The 19,529-nt window shown below is 39.7% G+C and overlaps 1 protein-coding gene across 7 annotated transcripts in view; it reads left to right on the top strand.

Annotated features, from left to right (window-relative positions):
• The window catches only part of PHF20 (PHD finger protein 20), a 68,410-nt gene that overhangs the window by 32,334 nt on the left and 16,547 nt on the right, over positions 1–19,529 (top strand). For 5 of the 7 annotated variants that reach the window (XM_068419565.1, XM_068419561.1, XM_068419564.1 and 2 more), the window contains 4 exons: positions 2,805–3,083; positions 12,008–12,178; positions 15,502–15,600; positions 17,519–17,680. In XM_068419565.1, coding sequence (XP_068275666.1) covers positions 2,805–3,083; positions 12,008–12,178; positions 15,502–15,600; positions 17,519–17,680 — 711 coding nt within the window. The remainder of the gene's footprint in view (positions 1–2,804; positions 3,084–12,007; positions 12,179–15,501; positions 15,601–17,518; positions 17,681–19,529) is intronic. The other 2 variants (XM_068419566.1, XM_068419567.1) reach the window with 2 other exon arrangements.

Genomic DNA, 19,529 nt, shown 5'->3' with positions numbered 1-19,529 from the left:
TTCTAAACGTGGAAGAAATAGCAGGTGGTAGGTCTGTCATTAACTTTCAGCTCTACTCGGAGAAAACACACACCAAGCTCCTCTGAACAGGCACGTGCCTGAAAATCCAAAGCTAATACAGCAAAACTTTCTCTCCATAGAAACCAGTTTTAGTACCATCGTTGTGAGCAGCAATTGTATATATGTGTAAGGACAGAAGCTCCCGCTGTGCATGTTGGTGTAATGAGTCGCCTTCAGAGCGCTGGCTGGGAGCAGGGGCTCCTCAGAGGCCCTCCTGGGTGGCCAGCAGCTTCCTGCTGTGCCCTGGCACCAGGGAGCTCTATTGTGTTACTTGTAGAGAAGGAAAATGCCCCAAATGTGGTGGTGATGGTAGTAATTTAAACTTTGTTTCAAACTGTGTGGGATTGCCTGTGTTTTTACTGCTCTGAATAGATTCCTTTTGCATGTTGCAGTAAGTTTTTGTCTTCTTTCCTTGCGCTTACCCCGTGTCTTTGTTACCTCTTTTTCTGAACTTCAGCTAACATGATCCTGTGCTCCTCTTCGAACTTGTAGCTGATCAGTTAGAAGCCATTCCATGTATCTTCTCAAGAATTTGTCCATCTCAATGGAGGGAAAGTGCTCTGAGCTTGGATACAGGGCCTCATCCTGACAGTTGTGTGATGGCATAATAGTTCCCTTGTCATCTTTGTAATATTTTTTGGCTAAAACTTCAGACCCCATTACCCCCTTATGCTGCAATTAAGTTTTCCTGTCTTCATGTTAGTTATTAAATAGAAACAAGTTCTCTTTTGTGGTCCTGAATGCTGGTTTTTATAGTCAAGAGAACCTTTCTGCACTTGCTCTCACTAAACCCGCAGGCCGTTTCACTGACCATTCCTGAAATATTTTTCATTCTTTGTGACTGCAAGCTTTGATGTACAGTATTTCAATTTTGGTATTGGCAAAATTTGTCATTCTGCAAGTTTGATCCAGTTGTCTGGCTTTGTTGCAATTTTATTACCATAATTGCTTGAAGCAGCATCCCTGTCAGGATGTTCTTAATACGGGTATGCCAAAATGTCTTTCTCTTTCTCCTTGTCATTATCTTTGTGAAACACCCAAAAGCAATGTCTTCATTTTTACTATTTTCTTCTCAAAATTAACTGAATATTCTTGCTTTTAACCAGTCTGATGTGCATATGACTTGTTAATCCTTCCCTGTACATCAGCCTCCATAGTGCCATTGCTTGGTTTTTCTCTAGGAATGACTTCCAAGTTTTGTTTCTTTGTCATAACACAGTACTTAAAAACTGAGTATGCCTGAGGTACAACTATCTAGGATGCTTGTCTTTGCTAGGACATAACCTTTCAGTATGCAGCTCAGTAACACTCACCATTTTTGTTGCTATGTGCTAAAAATGTCTGAGCAAGCTGTCCTGTGTTCCTACACCAAGATCATGTTGACACTACCTTTAACACTCCCAGTCTGTGCATTCCTGCATATGTTCACTTGTGCAAAGTCTTATTCTTTCTGCCCTTATTCTTGTTTGTAATGTTTCTGGGTCCTTTTATGTTCCTTGTTTTCAGCTACTTCTAATATAATATCTTAATTTTCATTTATGTGCTGCATACCTTCAGTTTTGTATCAGTGTTGCTAGGTCTGGGTCTTAGCTTTAAACACTTCTTTCTTAATCCTCCAAGTTTGAAAATACTTGTAAATATGGAAATTGTATTTTAGTACTGGCAAAACAGATGGAAAAACTATATTTGGAAGCTGTTTTGTAAAAGTGACACCTCCTGTCCATAGTCGTCTAGTTGGTGAGGGATTTTTTGATGCTGTGTGTGTATTAGTGGTGGATAATTGCCTGGAACTCTTTATATCTGTGTGCTCCCAAATTTCTACCTCTCTGTTATATTGGGTACAGATACTGGTGACAGTAATCTGATTTACTCTTAGTTCAAAATGTTTTTGTGTACTACTTAGCAAAAACATGAATTAAAATTTTCTGGAATGCTGGAAGAAAAAATAGAAATTTCCCAGGTCAAGTTTAGGTGTAGCCTTGGGTTGCACAGCAGAGCTCTGTAAAACAGATGCTTAAGACATTCTTCCGTTTGAGTTTGAGGACTTCCCTTCTTTTTTTTGAGAAACTAATTAACTGTAGCTCATAGGGACCATTTTTTTAACAGATGTGAGCAGTTTTCCTTTTGCTTAGTTTCATTCTTTCATTGCTGCTTGAAAATTGTAATAAATTTCAATTTTACTTGAAAAATGTGGTTCTGACGTACTGCTTCCATTATTCTTGGAAGTAACCAGGCGTTGGTGGTAGGACAAGGCATCCCGAAAGCAGGTAGCGAAATAGTTATGAGCAAAGAAGCAGAACTGTTTTCCTTGGAAAGTGCTTTCAGCAAAGATGTGAACAGTTAAATGATTAATACTTGATAGAACGTAATCTTCAGTGTTCTGACTTAAATACACAATCTCTGTGTAATTCAGTCTCGTATCTATAGTAGCACCACATACAGTGATATTAGCTGTTGGGCAAGGAACTCGGGGAAGCAAAATGTTGTTTTCTGACAGTAACTCGTTCATAAAAACACCGGTGTCATAACAACCAATTTTTAAGAGCACAGTAGGGCAGAGTTTTCCCTTAAAAGCTATTGATCTTAAAGGCAGGTACAGCATTAAAATTTTATTTTTAGCATTTCATAGCTGACGTGTTTGAATGCATGCCCATTTCTTAACTTTTTTTTGTTGTTTTAAGTTAGGAAACCACTTGATAAATATAGCAAATGCATGGGGGAATTTATCTGTTTTGTTCTTACAGTAACAAAACCTTGTAGGAGAGCAGATTTTCTTGCATCAAAAAAAGCTGCAACTGTTGATCAAGATCACAAGTTTAGATGCAAGTTCTTGGACTGTTCAAAATCCTTCCGCAAAGCCAAGTTATTGCATTATCACATGAAATACTTTCATGGAGTGGAGAAGGCTGCAGAATCACAGCAGAACTCTGTAAAAAGAAATATTCAAACCAGAGCTTCTTTGGCTTCTGAAAAAGCTAATCAAGAAAGATCAAAAAGAGGACGGACCACAGCTGGTTCATTGTGTAAGTATGTTGCTGATCTCTTCCTTTTCTTTTTTAAACAGCAGCAAGCAGAAGGAGCAGGAAAGAGCAGAATTTGATTTTCTTTTGGGCTGAAGGAGTCTCTTTACGGCTCCATCTTAGCATTTTTCTTGGAGAAGCAGCATAATATGTGCAAACATTATGTTTTAGAGAAGATAAAACTGAAGAAATTCCCTCATCTAGAAATATAGATTATGTTCTGTAATGAGCCAACCACACAGCTTCTCTTATTCCTTTGTAACAGCTCACTTGAGTATTAAACCTCTGTTCTTTTTTCAAAACTACAATTCCCTGAGTTTCTGATCCCCTCCTGCCGCTTGACAAGTCTCTAAATAGTATTGTTTGAAGACTTTTTGTCCTTTTCTGTATTAAGGAAAAAGTCTGGGTAATTCCAGTTCTCTGCGACTTCTCACCTGGTCTTGACATTTCATGGTTTGACTTCAAGAATATACTTAGCTAGAAACGCAGAACCAGTTTCTGCAGCATTTACAGTTCTTACTGCTGGATCCATAGGGAAAAAAGTCCTAGTATTTAACAAATGCAGTTGCCACAGCTGTACTTGAAAAAGATGCTCACACAACTGGTGGGTAGTGGAAAGGGATAAAAACTTAATGATTAGGGGGGGGAAAAAATCAATTCTTAAGTTGTAACTGCTTTGCAGTCTTCAGACTCGTGCTAACTTCAACTTCGCTGCCTCGTTCTCTGAAGCACTTTCTTCTTAGTGTCTTGCATTACATCCGAGTGGCCATCTAGGTCTAGTTGTGAGCTGCAGGGTTGTTGTTCATAACCTCTCCAAACTTTGTTCTTGTGGACTGACTTCTCTCTGTCCTGCAGGTCCATAAAAATTGTAATATCTTCTGTCTTCTGATTGAGTCTGTTTTGTAAAATCCATCTTTCTCTTTGAATTCCCTAGTGGTTTTTGTCTTTGCATTTGATCTTTCATTAATACTCTGTTTAATTAAGGGTTTCAAAATCTTGCAAGTTGTTCACTGAGCTGCAGCTCACTGCAGCAGAATATATCTAGCTTTACTTTGCTTCATGTCTGCTTTTCCTAATGTGTCCAGCAAAAATTTTTTCATTTGAGGTTCTACTGCCTGTTCCTAACAGGATAAGTGTAACTTCACATACTGCTACTACATGTAATTTCTAGACCCCAAATACTTCTGTAGCTTTAAATAACATAAAGGCATACGATTGGTTAGGTAGAGGAAGATTTTTCTTTCGATGTGTTAGGATATGTGAACTTGAGTGTATTATGCTTTGCATGCAGCTTAAATGAAACCAGAGTACTGCCTTGAGAAACGCAACTGGGATGAGCACGTTAGGAAAAATAGCTGCTAAGAACTGCACGGTGATCAAAAACAGCAGCTTGCGTGTCATGTGCTTTTCAATAAACACACTTCTATTCTGCTTTTGGTAACTGCATATTTATGTCAGTTTGAGAAGTTGTTTTCCTGTGATTGTCTTGAATGAACTGACTCAAGACCTTGACCCTTTCATTGATCCTTTCCCCCAAGTGCACACTGTTAGTTTGATGTCATCATCTTGGCTGCACCAGCAGGTAATTCTGTATGGTTTTGAGTTGTAACCATATTTGCTTATTTTAAGCCCCCACCTCTTTCATTCCCCATTTGTGGATGGATACTTTTAACCTGGATTGTTTCTCATGGTGTGTTTCATAGCATATCCCTGCAGATAGCCCCTGCTGTTGAACACTGCATCAAGCTGGCAGGCAGACCATAAAGTTTTCAAGTCGTCTTCACTGTCAGAGCTTGCTGTTGTGGAGCTACAGTGAGGTTTTTCATGATGAACAAAAGTAATGTCATTTTTGTATCAGTTATATCGTATGTCTGATATTAAGTGCCATTTGGTTTTTAACTCAATGTATTCTTAATTCTTCTAATTTTTATTGTGGGGGTACCACACATTCTAAAGCAGAGTTAACGGGGTTTATGAGCTCATGCTGGTGCATTTTGTGTTCTGTTCTCCTGTCTTTGTGCAAGCATCTCTTCTGTTCTTAATGGCATGTATGGGAAAAGAGCCTGCTAAGCAAGAATTTCTGCATGTCTGCTGAACACTTCTATGTCACCTTTTTAAGAGGCTTTTCAGGATGTACTGCTGACAGTGAGTAAAGGCTTTGGGGTACATAATTAAGTATGGTACATGATGGCTTTACTTCTCATCTTTACAATCCTTTTGCAGGGAAAAACTCTGCTGTTCAAAGTGAATATATTTAAATCATTTTACCTTTCTGTACAAATGTCCTTTTCTTTTTACTTCACTATATTAGATAGGTTTTAGTGCTTAAGAAAAGGTGGCAATTTCTAATAGATAAGACTTTAGAAATCATGAATCTTGTTATTCTGTAAGCTTGGAGATACTCTTGCTTTAGAAGCTTTATCACACTTAAGTTCTTATCTCACAAGTTTTATTTTGGAGTTCTGAGACTTCTTACTGTTTGTGCTCCACATTATAAATAAATGGTGGGGTGGACTGTTGGCTAGATTTACCTAAAGTTCTAGGAAATGATGCAATATTCAGAACAGTAGGGAAAATCTTTTCCTTGTAGGGCTTAAAATTTAGAATTTCAACACACAAAGATGATGAATGTAAGTGGTCTTCAATGACCACGTTGTGGGATGCAGGAAGGGAACGATCTCAGTATAATTACTTTGTGCTAAATGGAGACTCTGAAATTTCAACATCTGAAATGTTAAACGTGCCACTTGGCTTTGGCTTCAAAACTTGAGTGAGCTGGAAAGGTTAATGTGGAACTGATCTGTCCTGTCTCTCCCCTTTTCCCTAAGAATAATCCTGCCTTTGCAGTGGCAAATTTGTACAGATGTCTAAATTCTGTAGTGGCTCTTCATTGAACAGAGAGGAAGGAACTACTATTGCCTATCTTGTATTTTCAATATGCCTTACTATGAACAGAATGACGCACACTTAAATGGCTACTGGATGCATTCAGGTGATGTTTCTCTTTATCAGGAAATACTGAGATCATTATGATGAAACAACTCTTCCCCCAGCCCCATGTTGTTACCTCCATGAGTATTGCTGCTATTTGGTCTTTACTGAAAGAATCGTCCTTACAGAGAGTAAGGCCGTTGATTTTGTGTCCCCCGGGAATAGAGGAGACGGGGCATTTCTGCCCTCAGCTCTTAGGTTGCGTCGCACCTCTGCGGGGGTGTTCTAGAGCCGCCTGCAGCCATTCTGTTAAAGAGGGGAATCGAGACCTGCACAAACGTGTGTGGATGCATAAGCTTAAAACAAGCTTTTTGAGCATAGGCTGCACGTGGCTTCTCAAAGTCTGTCTGTGGGAAAGAGTTGCTTAAGGTTTTGACAGTTCAAATTGAGTAGTTCTATCAAATTTATCACTTGGAAATTGAATGTGGTGTAGTATCTGTTAAAATTTTTCACAGCTAGTTACTTCTTGATTGCTGTAATAAAAAAATGAGTAGAACCACTTTCCACGTTCATACGCGTTAACCTTAAGATAGAATTTTTCCTTTGTGGTCCCTTCTCTTTCTCTGCACCATCACTTAGTTTCCTGTTGAAGTATGTCAGCCCATACTGTGACATGTGTCCTACAAATGCTTACTGTAAACAGCTTCTTCTGACGGTGCCAGTTTTCTCTTTCAGGTATCTGTGTCCATGTTATTTTATGTGAAGTGCCTGCAAAAGCTTAGTTTTAATAAAATTTGTCGTTTCCTGACCTAGACCACTCCAAGGGCGTGAGGTGTGGAATAGCTTCATTTCTTCTTTGTATCTGTAACTCATAATTTGAACATCTGAAGTGTGTCTCTTTCTTGAGTTTGAGTCTTCCTGAATTGGTGGCTTTCATTTTTTAGTAAAATCTTTTCATTTGGAGGTTGAACAAAATCTAGTTCATGCCCTTGTGTTGAACATTTTTTCTGAAATCTGAAAGTCAACTTGTGCCAGGCTTCAGTGCTTGCACAGCTGATGCACCTCACCTCGCACCTTGAAGAGGCTCTATACTTGATAGTACTGAAGATCTGTCAGGAAATCCTAACCTCATTAGTGGTGAACAAGTAGAGGAGTTGATATATGTGTGCAAGGAAATGCCATCAAAACCTTCACTAGTGGCTGGTGTACTCTTAATGCTCTTGATAACCACTTAGTAGTGCTGACAGAGTTGATAATGCCCTCAGCATGGCTGTTACACCGTCAGGGACTTCATCAGTTGATACCCTTAGGCTCCCAGGACATAGCTCAGTTCCCCTGAGGAGTCTTGCTCTAATGGAAGTTAAACCTGGTTTTGAGACTTTAAAAACACTGTGCAGTATTAAGCTGTGGGTATATAACGGCAGCCTGAGTCTGACAACTTGCCTCCAGTCTTGGCTCAGCTGTTCTCCTTGCCATGAGGAAGAAAAGAAAGTGACGGACCTGCGATTTGTAGTCCAGAGACTGTAGAAATGTCCCTACTGAGGAGTCTGTAAAAGGTACTTCAAGAAAAAACATGCATCTTCCTGCTCAAAGTTAGTTACAATATGCCATGTTAATGCACAAGGGTCTTAATGCCAGGAATACGTGTAAAGAAGAAAGGAGTCTCGTCTTTACTGGTGTTACTGATGAGATCCTGACTGTGCACACATAGGGAACAGGTTGGCAAACTTGCTTTGACAGCTTAAACATCGAAGGCATCCAGTTGTCAACTGATAGCTGTTAACATGTGAACCTCTGGCATGTGGCTTGGGGGTTTTCAGGGTGGTCCTTCGGAGGGTTTCCTGTTTCCTCTGAATATTGGCTGATGGACACCTCTTTGCTAGGTAGTGGAATGTGCACGGGTGACCTACAGACACAGGGTTTCTCGTTAGAGTAGGTGAAGATCTGCATTAACACACTCTGTGTTGTGCAGAATTGCCGATGGCTTTGTGGCCTACCTTGAGATACTGCGTTTGGTTTGTGGAGGAAGGCTGTATGAAATGCTTTAGCTGTAAGCCAAGATGATAGATGGTCTTCCAGTTCTTGGAAATACCAGTGGATATTCGCAGCATATGATCTCACAGCTGCAGATGGTGAACATTGTCTATTCATAACATCTGGGAATTCGGTCTCTCTGCTTCCTTTGAAGGCTGAATTACCTTCTTCCCTGAGCTCTGACATCTTTTGTGTTCCATCGGGCAGAAAGCTATTGCCTTGTCTGTCACTGAGTCTTGACACGCTTAGGTGTAAGTTCTTTTAAGGCTCTGTCCTTGTGGTTTCTGCATGGTTGAGGTGGTTTCATATCTCGGGTTTGTGTTTGTAGTTTCCAAGATCCTTCACTGCTTCTGGATCAGCTCTTTATATGGCAGAGGATACTTCTCCCAGGCTTAGAGAGGCCTGAAAGAACTCTATGGAAGAAGGCTGTGGGCAGTGAATCAGCAAGCCTCTTCATCTCCAGTTTTTTATGAATATATCTCCTGTTCCTGTTAGTGGTATTTAGCGTCATCTGAGCTAGAAATTAATCTCCTGGTGTTTAATTCCAATATCACAGTTCAGGAACAGTGAAACTGTTCACTGCCCTGGGTGTCAGGAGGGCTTTTGTAGTCTGTAGAAAATTGCATGATTCTAATGATGATTAATGATACTCTTGATCGTAGAGGTATTAAAGGTTACTAATACCTATTTTTATTTTTGTTTGAGTTGGGCATCATCAGGAATGTGTGGAAGTTGTAGCTTAGATGCCACCTGTGTCCCACCTCAGGATATCTCTAAGACAAGTGCAGTTGTCTTCATGGGACCTGCATAGACAGCTTTAGGAGATGCACAGGAATCTCTTACGCACTAACTAATAGGAGCTGCTGCGAGCAGAGTCCTGCTCTTCACTACAGACTCACAGTACAGGCGTCTTGTTGCCTGGTAGTCTCAGTAGAGTGCCTAGAGGGACAAGTGACTTGCAAGAGAGGTTAGTTACAGCACTAACAAACATTGAAGGTGTTTTCCGTGTACATACGGTGTGTTGTGTGCCGTGGTGGCCTTTCTTGAAACTGCAGATCAGGAGTTGCTGTGACTGGAAGGAGGCAGAGGAGTAGGAAGCCTTCTGGAGAGTGAAGGTTGGCTCAGGGAGTCGGGAGGATGAGAGCACGTGGCACGCTGCAGGTGGTGCTAGCGCAGCAAGTCTGGGCTTGGGGAATGTGCAAGTTTTAAAGGCATATACCTAAATACAAGTTCTTGGTTGTGGTTGTTACGGTAAGTAATTGCTCTTTGTTCTTTTGGGGGTAATTTTATAAACCAGCCTCTCTGATTTATACTTGAAAATGTTGTGTTGAGAGGAAACAAGATGCTAAATGTGCAAGGCTTACAAGTTTGGGTCTTCATGGCACAAGTTTTAAGGCTTACTTTCCCAAAAGTTTAGGTTAACTTTTAAGTTTTTTAATCTCATCTTCTCAAATTTAGTCTCAACTCCTAAAATATGTTTCAGAGTGCTCAAAGATCTCATAGACCCTCTGAACTTTTCTATCAATGGAACAAAAGGTTTTTCAAAACTTATCAACTTTGATAACTTTTTTTCCTCAGAAGAAGAATGCATCTGGTGTATGATAGAGTACCCTTGAACTCCCCCAGGATACTGTTACTGGTGGCTGAAAAATCTTACAGAAATGTATTAACCTTTCTGTGTCATTAAAGGTATGACATAATCTTGACAAAAATCTCCTTAAACTTCAGTCTTGCAAAGCTAAAAAAACCTAACAGATGCAAAATATGGTTTTGTTCCACCAAGAGTCTGTGTGCACAGATCTCAGCCTACAGGAAGCCCAGAAGCCTTGTGCTCTTTGAAAGACTGGTGGGATCAAGGTGGCCAGGGGCTTCTTCAAATGTTAGTTCGCGAAATTGAGTTGAGCTGTTGTGAGAGGAGAAAGTGAAGAGGCCTAAATGAAGGCTGTCTGGTTTGTTAGCTTTTTCTAGTGTAATTTTGGGGTTCCCTGAGATCGTGTTTTGCAAATATTTGTGGAACTTAATGCAAAATCATAGACAATCAGGAAAGCTAAAGAAAGGCTTGTTTGCATGACTTCTCACCCTGTACTGCTACAAACAGCGTTTCAGAAAGCTTGTTAGGACACTGGTGTTCCCAAAGAGGTTATGAAGTACCTTAATCTTATTTTTCAGCTACCATGGAAAAAAAGTTTTGTCTGTCTGAACTGATGATGTCTTGTTCAACCCACTAATCATGGAAGTTCTCAGATGAGCAGATTCTGTTAGCAAGAAGTCTTACAAAAATAGACCTGTGTTTAAAAGAAAAACCCAAGCAACCAACCAAAAAAACAACAAAAAACCCCCTCTGTATACTTACTCCTGCAAGAGGAGAAGTTAGTCCGGTTGAAAATGCAAGGCCATACACATACTGCAGTATCTGACCAAGGAGTATTTTTTTGTTTTGATACTTCTGCATACTACAGTATTTTCATCAAGGAGTATCTTCTGGTTTTGATAATTCTTCGTGGACAAAACACACTACTTTATACAGTCTTGCAGCTCTCGAGGTAAATAAGTGCCCAGGGAAAGGCAACAGTGAGTTGCCTGACTGGACAAAAGGTACCTTTATGAGACAGTCTTGTGTGGAAATACCAGGTTTGGTCTAATTTCTGTCTTCTGTTGTGGCTGCTCTAAAGCACTGTGGCAGATGAGTAGAAGGTAACCATTTAGTTACAGAAATAGTTACAAAAGGCTCCTTTTGTTTTTTTTTTCTTCTCAAGTGCTAATGCAGCTTCAGAGTGAGAGGACCAGGGAAAAAGTCATCTGTTGGCCTTCAGATTTCTGGACCTTGGACTTTGGCCTAAAGAGATCTACTTGATTCTGAAAGCTCTGTAATGATGTGTCTTAATGTGCCTTGTTATACTTTCAACTTGAAATGTTGGTCAGGGTAGAGTGCTTGATCCTATTTCTCCTCCTAAGTATGTTCTCTTGGACTCTTTTCCTTCTGTTTTCAGTAATTTTCAGGTACTGCTCACAATTACTTAGAGGTGTCCAAGAGAAGATCCAGCTGGCATGTAAGTCTTCAGACAAGAAGGAAGTTGCCTTTCATCTCTGCTGAACTTTTGAGATACTTATGGTGATAGAATTGGAGGTTCTTGATGAAAGTCAGCAAGCTGTCACCTTGGCTACTGGGTCTCCTTGACCCAAAATACTTGATGTCATACTCCAAAACGGCAGTGTGCTTGTCTCGTTTAGTCTGGCTGTCCTATATGCCATGCAGCCTTAGTTTTTATCAGCTTCACTTCTCTTTTTCCATGTTCAGGAGTCATTCAGTAGGAGTCGCTAGCTGTGGTTAGGAAGATGAGAACTATTTGACTTGACTTAAATAGTAAATGGAATCTCAGGTGAAGCCATGTCTGTATCTCGTGATTTTTGAGGATTTTAGGTAGTGGTCCTGAATTCTTGCATCTCACTCACAGTTGAAACACTGTTTCAGTGGTATTTAAAAACTGCCCTTCCTTAGATGTGCAGATCTTCCCTAAGCCCCTTCTGTATGCCTCATCACAAAGCACACTTCAGAGAACAGGCTGCGGGTCCTCTAATTAAATCAACAGGGTCTCTCTTCTTTCTCTTGGAGAAACTAATAATAAAAATTGCCTGACCCATATCTCTGCCAAATGGAATTGTTCCTTTTTCCATCTTCAAAGCTGCAGTATTTCTGGAAGAGTAGAGCTTTGGGGGAATGCATTTGCATCCACTGTTTCTTTTTAAAAACAAAAACAAAACAAAAAAAAGCATGACAGGTTTTAGTGTTTAAATCAGCTTCTGCTTAAAAGTTTTTCCATGATCACATCACTAGGATTGTGAGTTGAGCAGTGTGTCTGATCACAAATGCTCCACGTGGGCTACCAGAGCTGCTGCTGGTGAAGTAGACTTAGATTTTGGAAGTATTTAAAGCTTGGACTTCGTCTTTATTCTCTTTGTAGATGCTCCTCTACACGTAGCCCTAAGGAGTACCCCATATAGAGATGAAAAAATAGAAAAGAGAAGAACTTCAACTCCTGTAAGTGCATTAAATAATCACCGACATTCTGTTAGAGAACAAACCAAGAACCACATAGCGAGATCGCTGCGGAAGCCTCAAAGCGTTGACCATGGTACGCCTTTCTAGTGTAACGTGAAGTTAAACGTGGAAAAGTCTTGGAAAAGTTTTAAGGGTTGCAAGCAACTGATAATATTGACAAAGTGTTCTGTATACCTTCTTTTAGAGAGCGTAATTTTTTTATGAATGTACAGTATAAAATGTAAGTGGTGTTTTTTCACTATTTCTTTGCAGTAGTTTCAAATGAAGAATCAATATAGGGAATTTTGTACGTTTTCTTGCTGTACTCATTGGGTTTTAATCTTCCCAGTCAGCGTGTAATATTTTTAAGATGTAAAAAGTACTAAAGTATTTAAGGGCATGAAAAGATTCTTGCTTATTTTTTACTGGTTTGATACATGTGTCTTATTTAATTCTGTTAAACTCTTGGTTGTCCAAAGCATTCCATATTTTAAGTAATCCTGAACTTGCTGAGATACCTAAACTTAATAAAAAAAAGGGAGGAGGGGGCAGGCAGGACAACCTGATTTGTTCTTTTGTAGTTTTTTTGATAGCATGTGACTACTTCTGGTAGTCAACATTCCTTGCTACTAAACATCTCTGAACAACTTTGCTTCCCGACTTTGACTGTTCATTGGTGTAGTGTAAACCCTGTTTATACTGGAATCTACTATACTATAGGTGGGTAGCAACCATAGAGGGGGCAGGGTGTGGGTCTGTATATATAAACATATTTATATATGTGTGTGTATACATATACATAATTTATTTATATATAATTTATTTAAATATATTCAAATATATTTTATATATGCATAAACAATATTAAAATAATTTCCAGTATACTTCCAGATTTTCTACATCACCTCTTTCCTTCAAATATGTGAGAATTTGAGTCACAGTGATGAAGAAAACACACACAAAAAAAATCTGTGCTTAGACTATTCTATCTGTAATGTGATCTTTGTTCTGGAGATGGTCCTGAGAAGATCAGTTTACTTTCTTTCACTGTATCGTTCTGTTGGTCGTGGTAGTCAGTCAGTACGTGCCACCTCTGTTCATTTTTGGGCATCCTCTGCTGCCTTCCCGTGTAGGAAGGTCTGAGTGAGATCCATCAGTGTCTCTTCCTTGGGCTGACTCTGGAACGTTCCTTATTGGAGAGTGTGGCATACAGAGATTAGAATAAACTTTCACAGTGGCGGTGAGGATGTGACTGGGTGTTCATCCTGGCCCTGATCAGTCTCTCTGCCGTTCAAGGAAATTGAGAGGTCTTAGGTCTTTTTCTGTTTTTGCCAAAAAATCCTTTTAAAAAACTGTAGTGATTATGTGATGAATTTTGAGGATTATATAAGGCAGGTTACCTTTCTCTTTGATCACATGAATTATGAGGATGCTCCCAACCTCGTCTTTTTTCAGTGAGAATTCATTAGTCTTCAGAGTGCTTACAAGAAACAACTTGAGACAAAAAGTTTCTTCATTAGAAGGTTTTTGGAAGTTCTCCTTTATAATGCTGTGTTGTGCAGTTAAGAAGATAGCTGTACATAGAAATTTGCAAATACGTGGATTTTTTCAGGTGTTTAAAAGACATCCTGGCAAGCTCAAGGGGGAAAAGTGTGGAACAAAGTGACAGTTTGTCATATTTAGCACGGATATGTTGATAGTGACTGAAGCAGCATACTCTGCACTCTCTGATATCTTGAAACAAATCAGACGATCCGACCACGCAAATTTCAATTCCCAAGTGAAAAGATGAGAAATTCTGCTACTTGTGTTGACCTCAGTTATTCTCTTTGCCCTTATGGAAGAACAAAATGGCAGAACTTAACTTGTGTCCCTGTGTATGAGCAGAGAGAAGGAAATGATACCCAGAGGATCCTGACCACTGGAGGACTAGGAGATGAGGACAAAGGAAAGTAAGAAGGAAGTTGAAAGCTCTGTGCTGAGACTTAAATATTAACTTCTTTTTCCTTTTTTTTTTTACCCGCCTCAACAAATGGTAATGGAGGGGGGATGAAGCTTGTGTTTTGTGCTGCCAGCCATACTCCCTTGGAAGGACATGTAATCGGTATGGCAGGCTGCCACCAGTGCAGTTAACGTGGCTGCTGGCAATGCACAGTTCTAGCAGCCATCACTGATATGCTAAAAGATGAACATAAGTGGCAAAGGCAGGAGATGTTCAAGGACTTGAGAGGGTGGGGAGATACAGAGCTGAAGACTCAGGAGGAGCTAATGAGCATGTCTCCTGCATGCTCATCACAGCTGGTAAAATGTGACTGAAATTTCCAGTTTCTCAGAGTGAGCAGTTTGTACCATAAATATATAACCTTAGACTGTGATTGGGGAGTTGGCTATTAGCAGGTAGGGAAGAGGTTAATATACTGGTGTTGCTGGTTTGCTTCATGAGCGGTTACAGACCAGACAGGGTTCTTAAATGTTTTGTGTAGGAGAAGTTTTCTTACAGTGTAGAGTGTCTTTAGGTGCTTATTCTGATATAATTAGAAATTGAAATGGGTTTCTAAATGGGATGGTGAGTGGCTCCATCAGCTAAGCACTGAGAGCAGGGCCCTTTTGAGATGCAAGGCATCCTTCCGTAATAGATTTTATGGTTGCACCTGTAGTCTCGGCTGAGTGGGGATACATTACTTAAGGAACTGTATAAGTATCTAGAAATTCTGCTGCAGAGATCTAAATCTGAAAGGCAGGAATTGTAAACAAGTGCTAGGATACGGAAGGCAAAGGCTTGTGCACGTTACCTTGCAGCAGGGTTATAGAATGGCAAGTGCTCTGGAAGCACGCTTTGAGGATAGACTTGATTGAAAGATACCACCCAAGCATTCAAAAATTATGTTGGTGTTTTTTTTTTTTATTCCCATAAAAATAGGACGGAGAACAGATGGTGAGAGAATAGCAGTTAAAGCCAACTGAACCAGTTGTTACTCCATTTTCAATGAAAACAAGATATTTGACTGAGGAACTGTACTAGAGTGGGGGGGGGGTCCTTTTTGTTCTTGTCAGACTTGGATCACAATGCTACTGAGATGTTCAGCCATAATAATTTAGAAAATGGATATAACAAATAGCCAAGTATTTTCCTTTTTAATAATCTCTGAAGCACCTAAGTAGTAAATGGGCATTGGTGTACAGTTGATTTCTCCTACATGCTATTGTAATTTTGTTGTGGGACAATTAAATTAGAACTTAAACAGACCATTCCAATTATGAGAGCTGGGAATTCTTACAAATAAGTTTTCTTCTTGTCTTTTGCAGTGAACTGGCCCTGATTGTCCAAATAAACCATGGAGGTCTTTAAGAAAATAAATAAGTAGAATAGGTGTGTATATATCTTAAAAAATAAATTGGAATGTTGTCTAATTTCAGCTGTTGAAGAAGATGAGAAGAACAAAGAAAGAAAATCCAAAGACTATGGAAGGTCCAAGTCAAAGAAAAAGAAAAGAAAGAAAAAGAGAACTAAGCCTGGTAAAGCTTTTTTTTCTTCTGTAGAGGAAAATGGCTTCATTCTTTTGTTTTGCCTGTTACCCAGTTCCAAGGTCTTAAGAGCGGGTGTTGCAGATCAGACTGCTTTCTTCATTAATCTGTTAGTTCTGATTTTATTAAGTGATTAATATTAAATTGTGATTGGCAAGATAATTTATATCCTGGTTGAGATGCATCATTAATGCTGGATGATGGCTTATAATAGTGCTTGTAATGGCACAGAATAAACCTAACTCCAAAATGGATATGTCAGTCTTCAAGTCTAGCTTTTCCCTAGCAATTGTGTGCAAGTTTTACCCAGTTAAGGAGGATGCAGATCCCCTTGATTTGTTACCGAGTACCCCATGTGCCAGATGTTCTCAGGTACGTGAGTTAGTTCTGGGGCTCCTGTATGAATGATGGAGTTTAGAAATGTTAATGGGTCCTCTTTTTCTGCCGTTAACCTTGTTATTTCTTACATCTTCACTCAGTATGGGATTTCAGAGGCTGTGACAATGAGCTCTGTTAAACCTGTCGCATCCTAATTTTTTTTTCCTAAAGGGTAAATCTCTCCTCTCCTGGAGAGATGAAGTAAAAGCCTGATTTAAAGTCTATACTCATGCTCTGTCTGTCTGTTGTGTCTCATAACATGCTATCCCACCCACATTAATAGGGTTGTACTAGGAACGTGTCTTCTCTGTTGATTTCGTCTACAGAGGCTTGGGAATGCTGTTCTCAGGCTACTTTGTACTTTGAACTTCATATGTAGGCCCAGATGTTACTGGTGATGGGCTTCTTCACTTTGGAGAATCGCAATTGATTCTGAAAGATTTCTCTAGTGAAATGTTTGCAGATCAAGCGTGGCAACTTTCTCTGCCACTGATGGATGTCTAGGATCGTTAATGCAGCACATTTCAATGTGGCATGCATAATTTGTTGAACTGGAGCTCCTGATGGAGAAGTTTCTGAGACAGGAAAGAAAATAGCTTATCTTTTTGTTTGCTGCCATGAAGAAAGAGGATAAGCTGTCATGAGAGAGTAGAGGGGAAGAAAGAACCACAGGCACACTGACTCAGAATTGTACTGACACAAATCATTTTAGTGAGTTTCTGATTATATGGTGCCCTCAAATATAATGATAACATGCAAAACATAATTTGTAAACTTATGCAGTAGTTGCACAAATAGTGCCCACAAACTGCTTGTCTATCTACCCTGGGGTTTTAAAAAGTTGCTTGCCTTCTTTTGATGTTGCCCCTGTGGTTCTCCAGTCCAGGAACTTTGAAGGTTTTCTCCAGATAACTGATTGCCGGGTCCTGCTGCTAACTGCAGCCAGCCTCGGTTTGTATACAGTCCAGGACGTGAGGAATGGGTACTTCACGCAGGAGCTCCTCTAGGTGTTTTCTCCACATGTTCCTCATCGGGGCTTTTCCACCCATGCAGCCTGTTCTGTACATACACAAGGAAAATAAGAGGAGAGATGCTTTCTGTCCACTTTGTGGTCTGTGAGATTAGGGAGTGTGTGTAGCCCATGTGAATAATAGTGGGATGTGAGGGAGAGGTCTCCAGCCAACTGTGCTTGTGTAGAAGTGCCTGTAATGCAGAAGCATTTGCAGACATCATCACCCTGAAGAACAGTTGGGGTTAAGTAACCAGTCTTTTCAGCCGTTCTCGCTTACATCAGCAGTGGAGGATGACTGAGCTGCGTAAGATTTTTCTGGTTCAGACAACAACTTTCTTGGCTCTAGAAAGCTTGCAGATCTTTCAGCAGCATAATGAAGTCCTAGAGTCCTAGCATACTGAAGTGGAAAATGTCTCAGTGAATTATACATGCCTATGGGCATGCATGGTGCTGTTTTTTCTTCTGACAGCTTTTCTTGACCACAGATTTGTACTAGTAACACTTCTTATAATTTTACAGAGTACTCTGGCAGCGAAGAAAACACAGATATTTCACTGGATCTTTCTCCTGAAAAATCAGTTGTCACAAAATGTATTTCTTCAAATAAATCATCTGCCCACCCAAGCACGCTGCTACACTGCTCTGATTCTGGACAGCACAGAGGAAAGTCGAAAGCAAATGGTAAGATGACTCTCCTCTGTGGTTTGCTGGTTCTGTCTTTCATTACCAGTAAATGTGTGAGCTGCACTAATACACATGAAAGCTGGTACTCAGGGTGTAAATTTGGCTGTTCTTATGCAGGACTGTGTGTGTTTCCTTTCCCCTGCCTGAAGAAGTTGAACCCAGTTCGTTTGCCAGAGCTTGATGTGGCTGCTTTTTGCTTTGACTTTACCTTCCCAGAAGCTTTAAGACTGTTGCCCTTATTTCAGAACTCAAACTCATTTTGCACCTTTTTGCAGCACCTTATTAACTCTATAATAACAATGGTCAGACTTCAGTAATTAAATTTTTCATATTTCCTACTGTTGCTCAATGTAGTAAGTTATTCGGAGTTAAAAATAGATGCTATGCAGGTTTTATACAGCACGTGTGCTGTGTTTGAGAGACCACTGGATGTGGTTATGTGTAGTTGTATAGATATAGTATGATACATGGTTATGACGACTTTCTGAGCTTCATAATGATGAGCAGCTCTTGAGTAACTATTAGTGTCTTCATAGTACTTCATGAACAGAGCCCCTAGAAATGTGGCTGCTGTGTTGCAGCTTTCATAATTTTTAATATCTTGGGCCATCTTGCTATTTACTGTCACAAGCAGGTACAATAAAAAAGGAAGACAAACATTTTGGTTTTTGTTACTCTTAAAGCTCACAAATTTGAAGGACATGGGAAATGTATGACAGCTTCATTATGTACAGGAACCTTAAATTCATTATTGTACAGATACACTGTTGGTGACATTTGATGTTTTGGGTTTCTTTTGACACAACTGTTTTATTGTTTGGTATTAGGCAAAATGTAAATATTAACTTCAGTTAATTCCATTATATAGGGAAAAGAGGAAGTGTTAAAAACCACTGAAGCGCAGATGGTGATAATGTCTTAAAACATGTTCTGCAAGTCTGATCAGTTGCTGTTTTGGAGCATATCAACCATAGAACGTACTCGCAGTTTAGTAACGTGGCCATCAGTTGCTCAGACTTCTTTTGATCAGTTCATAGACATCGAAGGAGGTGAAAAGTATTGGAAATGGTTTTATTTCATCCTTTTCATGATTGCTTTGCTGCGTTTTGCATCTGCAGAACTTCTACTGACAATACAAGCAGTGTCTATATAAATAAGATTTGGTGTAAGCAATAGTAAATTCTTGTGTAGAATGAAAGTGCAGCGTGCATAACCTCTTGCTCCCGGAGTACTTCAGGAAAGAGTGTTGTATCTCACAGGTGGAATAAAACTTCTAAACATGAAAATTAACTAATGCATTGGGTTCTCAGCCCCTTAAATTTGAGAACAGATGTTTCTCCAAAAGTTCTAGTTTATACCACAGACTGGTTCTTCCATTTATACAGTCTTGTTTTAGGGGCTAAGTGAGATCAAAATAGTTCTACCCAGTATAGGTGAGAGACCACAATCTAGTCGAGTGACTAAAATTTTTACCTTCCACTCTCCTCCAGCTCATTAGTGTATTTCCCAAATAATTAAAATCCTCGTCTTCTCCCTCTGACTCTCCCATTTTATCCCCAAGGAAGGTGTAGACATTGCATTAATATTATTGAGGTAAGCATCCCAATTTAGCATGTTGTTCAGTAAAGATTTTCTTGGCAGTTCTATTCAGTCTGCAGAGATGCATTAACGCTTTAAGTAGCATGGGAGCATTCTTCACCTTGGGCAGTGCACTGCCCCTGAATTGATAAATGTGTCCTCACCAGGAGTCTTAAATGGCAATAATAATTTCTGACACAGGATTAAATTCTGTGTTGAACTCTGAATGTTTTTGTAATGGAGACGTTACTTTGTGAGATCGAATGGT

This window comes from Nyctibius grandis, chromosome 28, assembly GCF_013368605.1.
Source record: "Nyctibius grandis isolate bNycGra1 chromosome 28, bNycGra1.pri, whole genome shotgun sequence".
Lineage (NCBI taxonomy): Eukaryota > Metazoa > Chordata > Aves > Nyctibiiformes > Nyctibiidae > Nyctibius > Nyctibius grandis.
The sequence above is the reverse complement of the archived record's forward strand: the minus strand, read 5'-3'. Positions and strand labels throughout refer to the sequence as shown.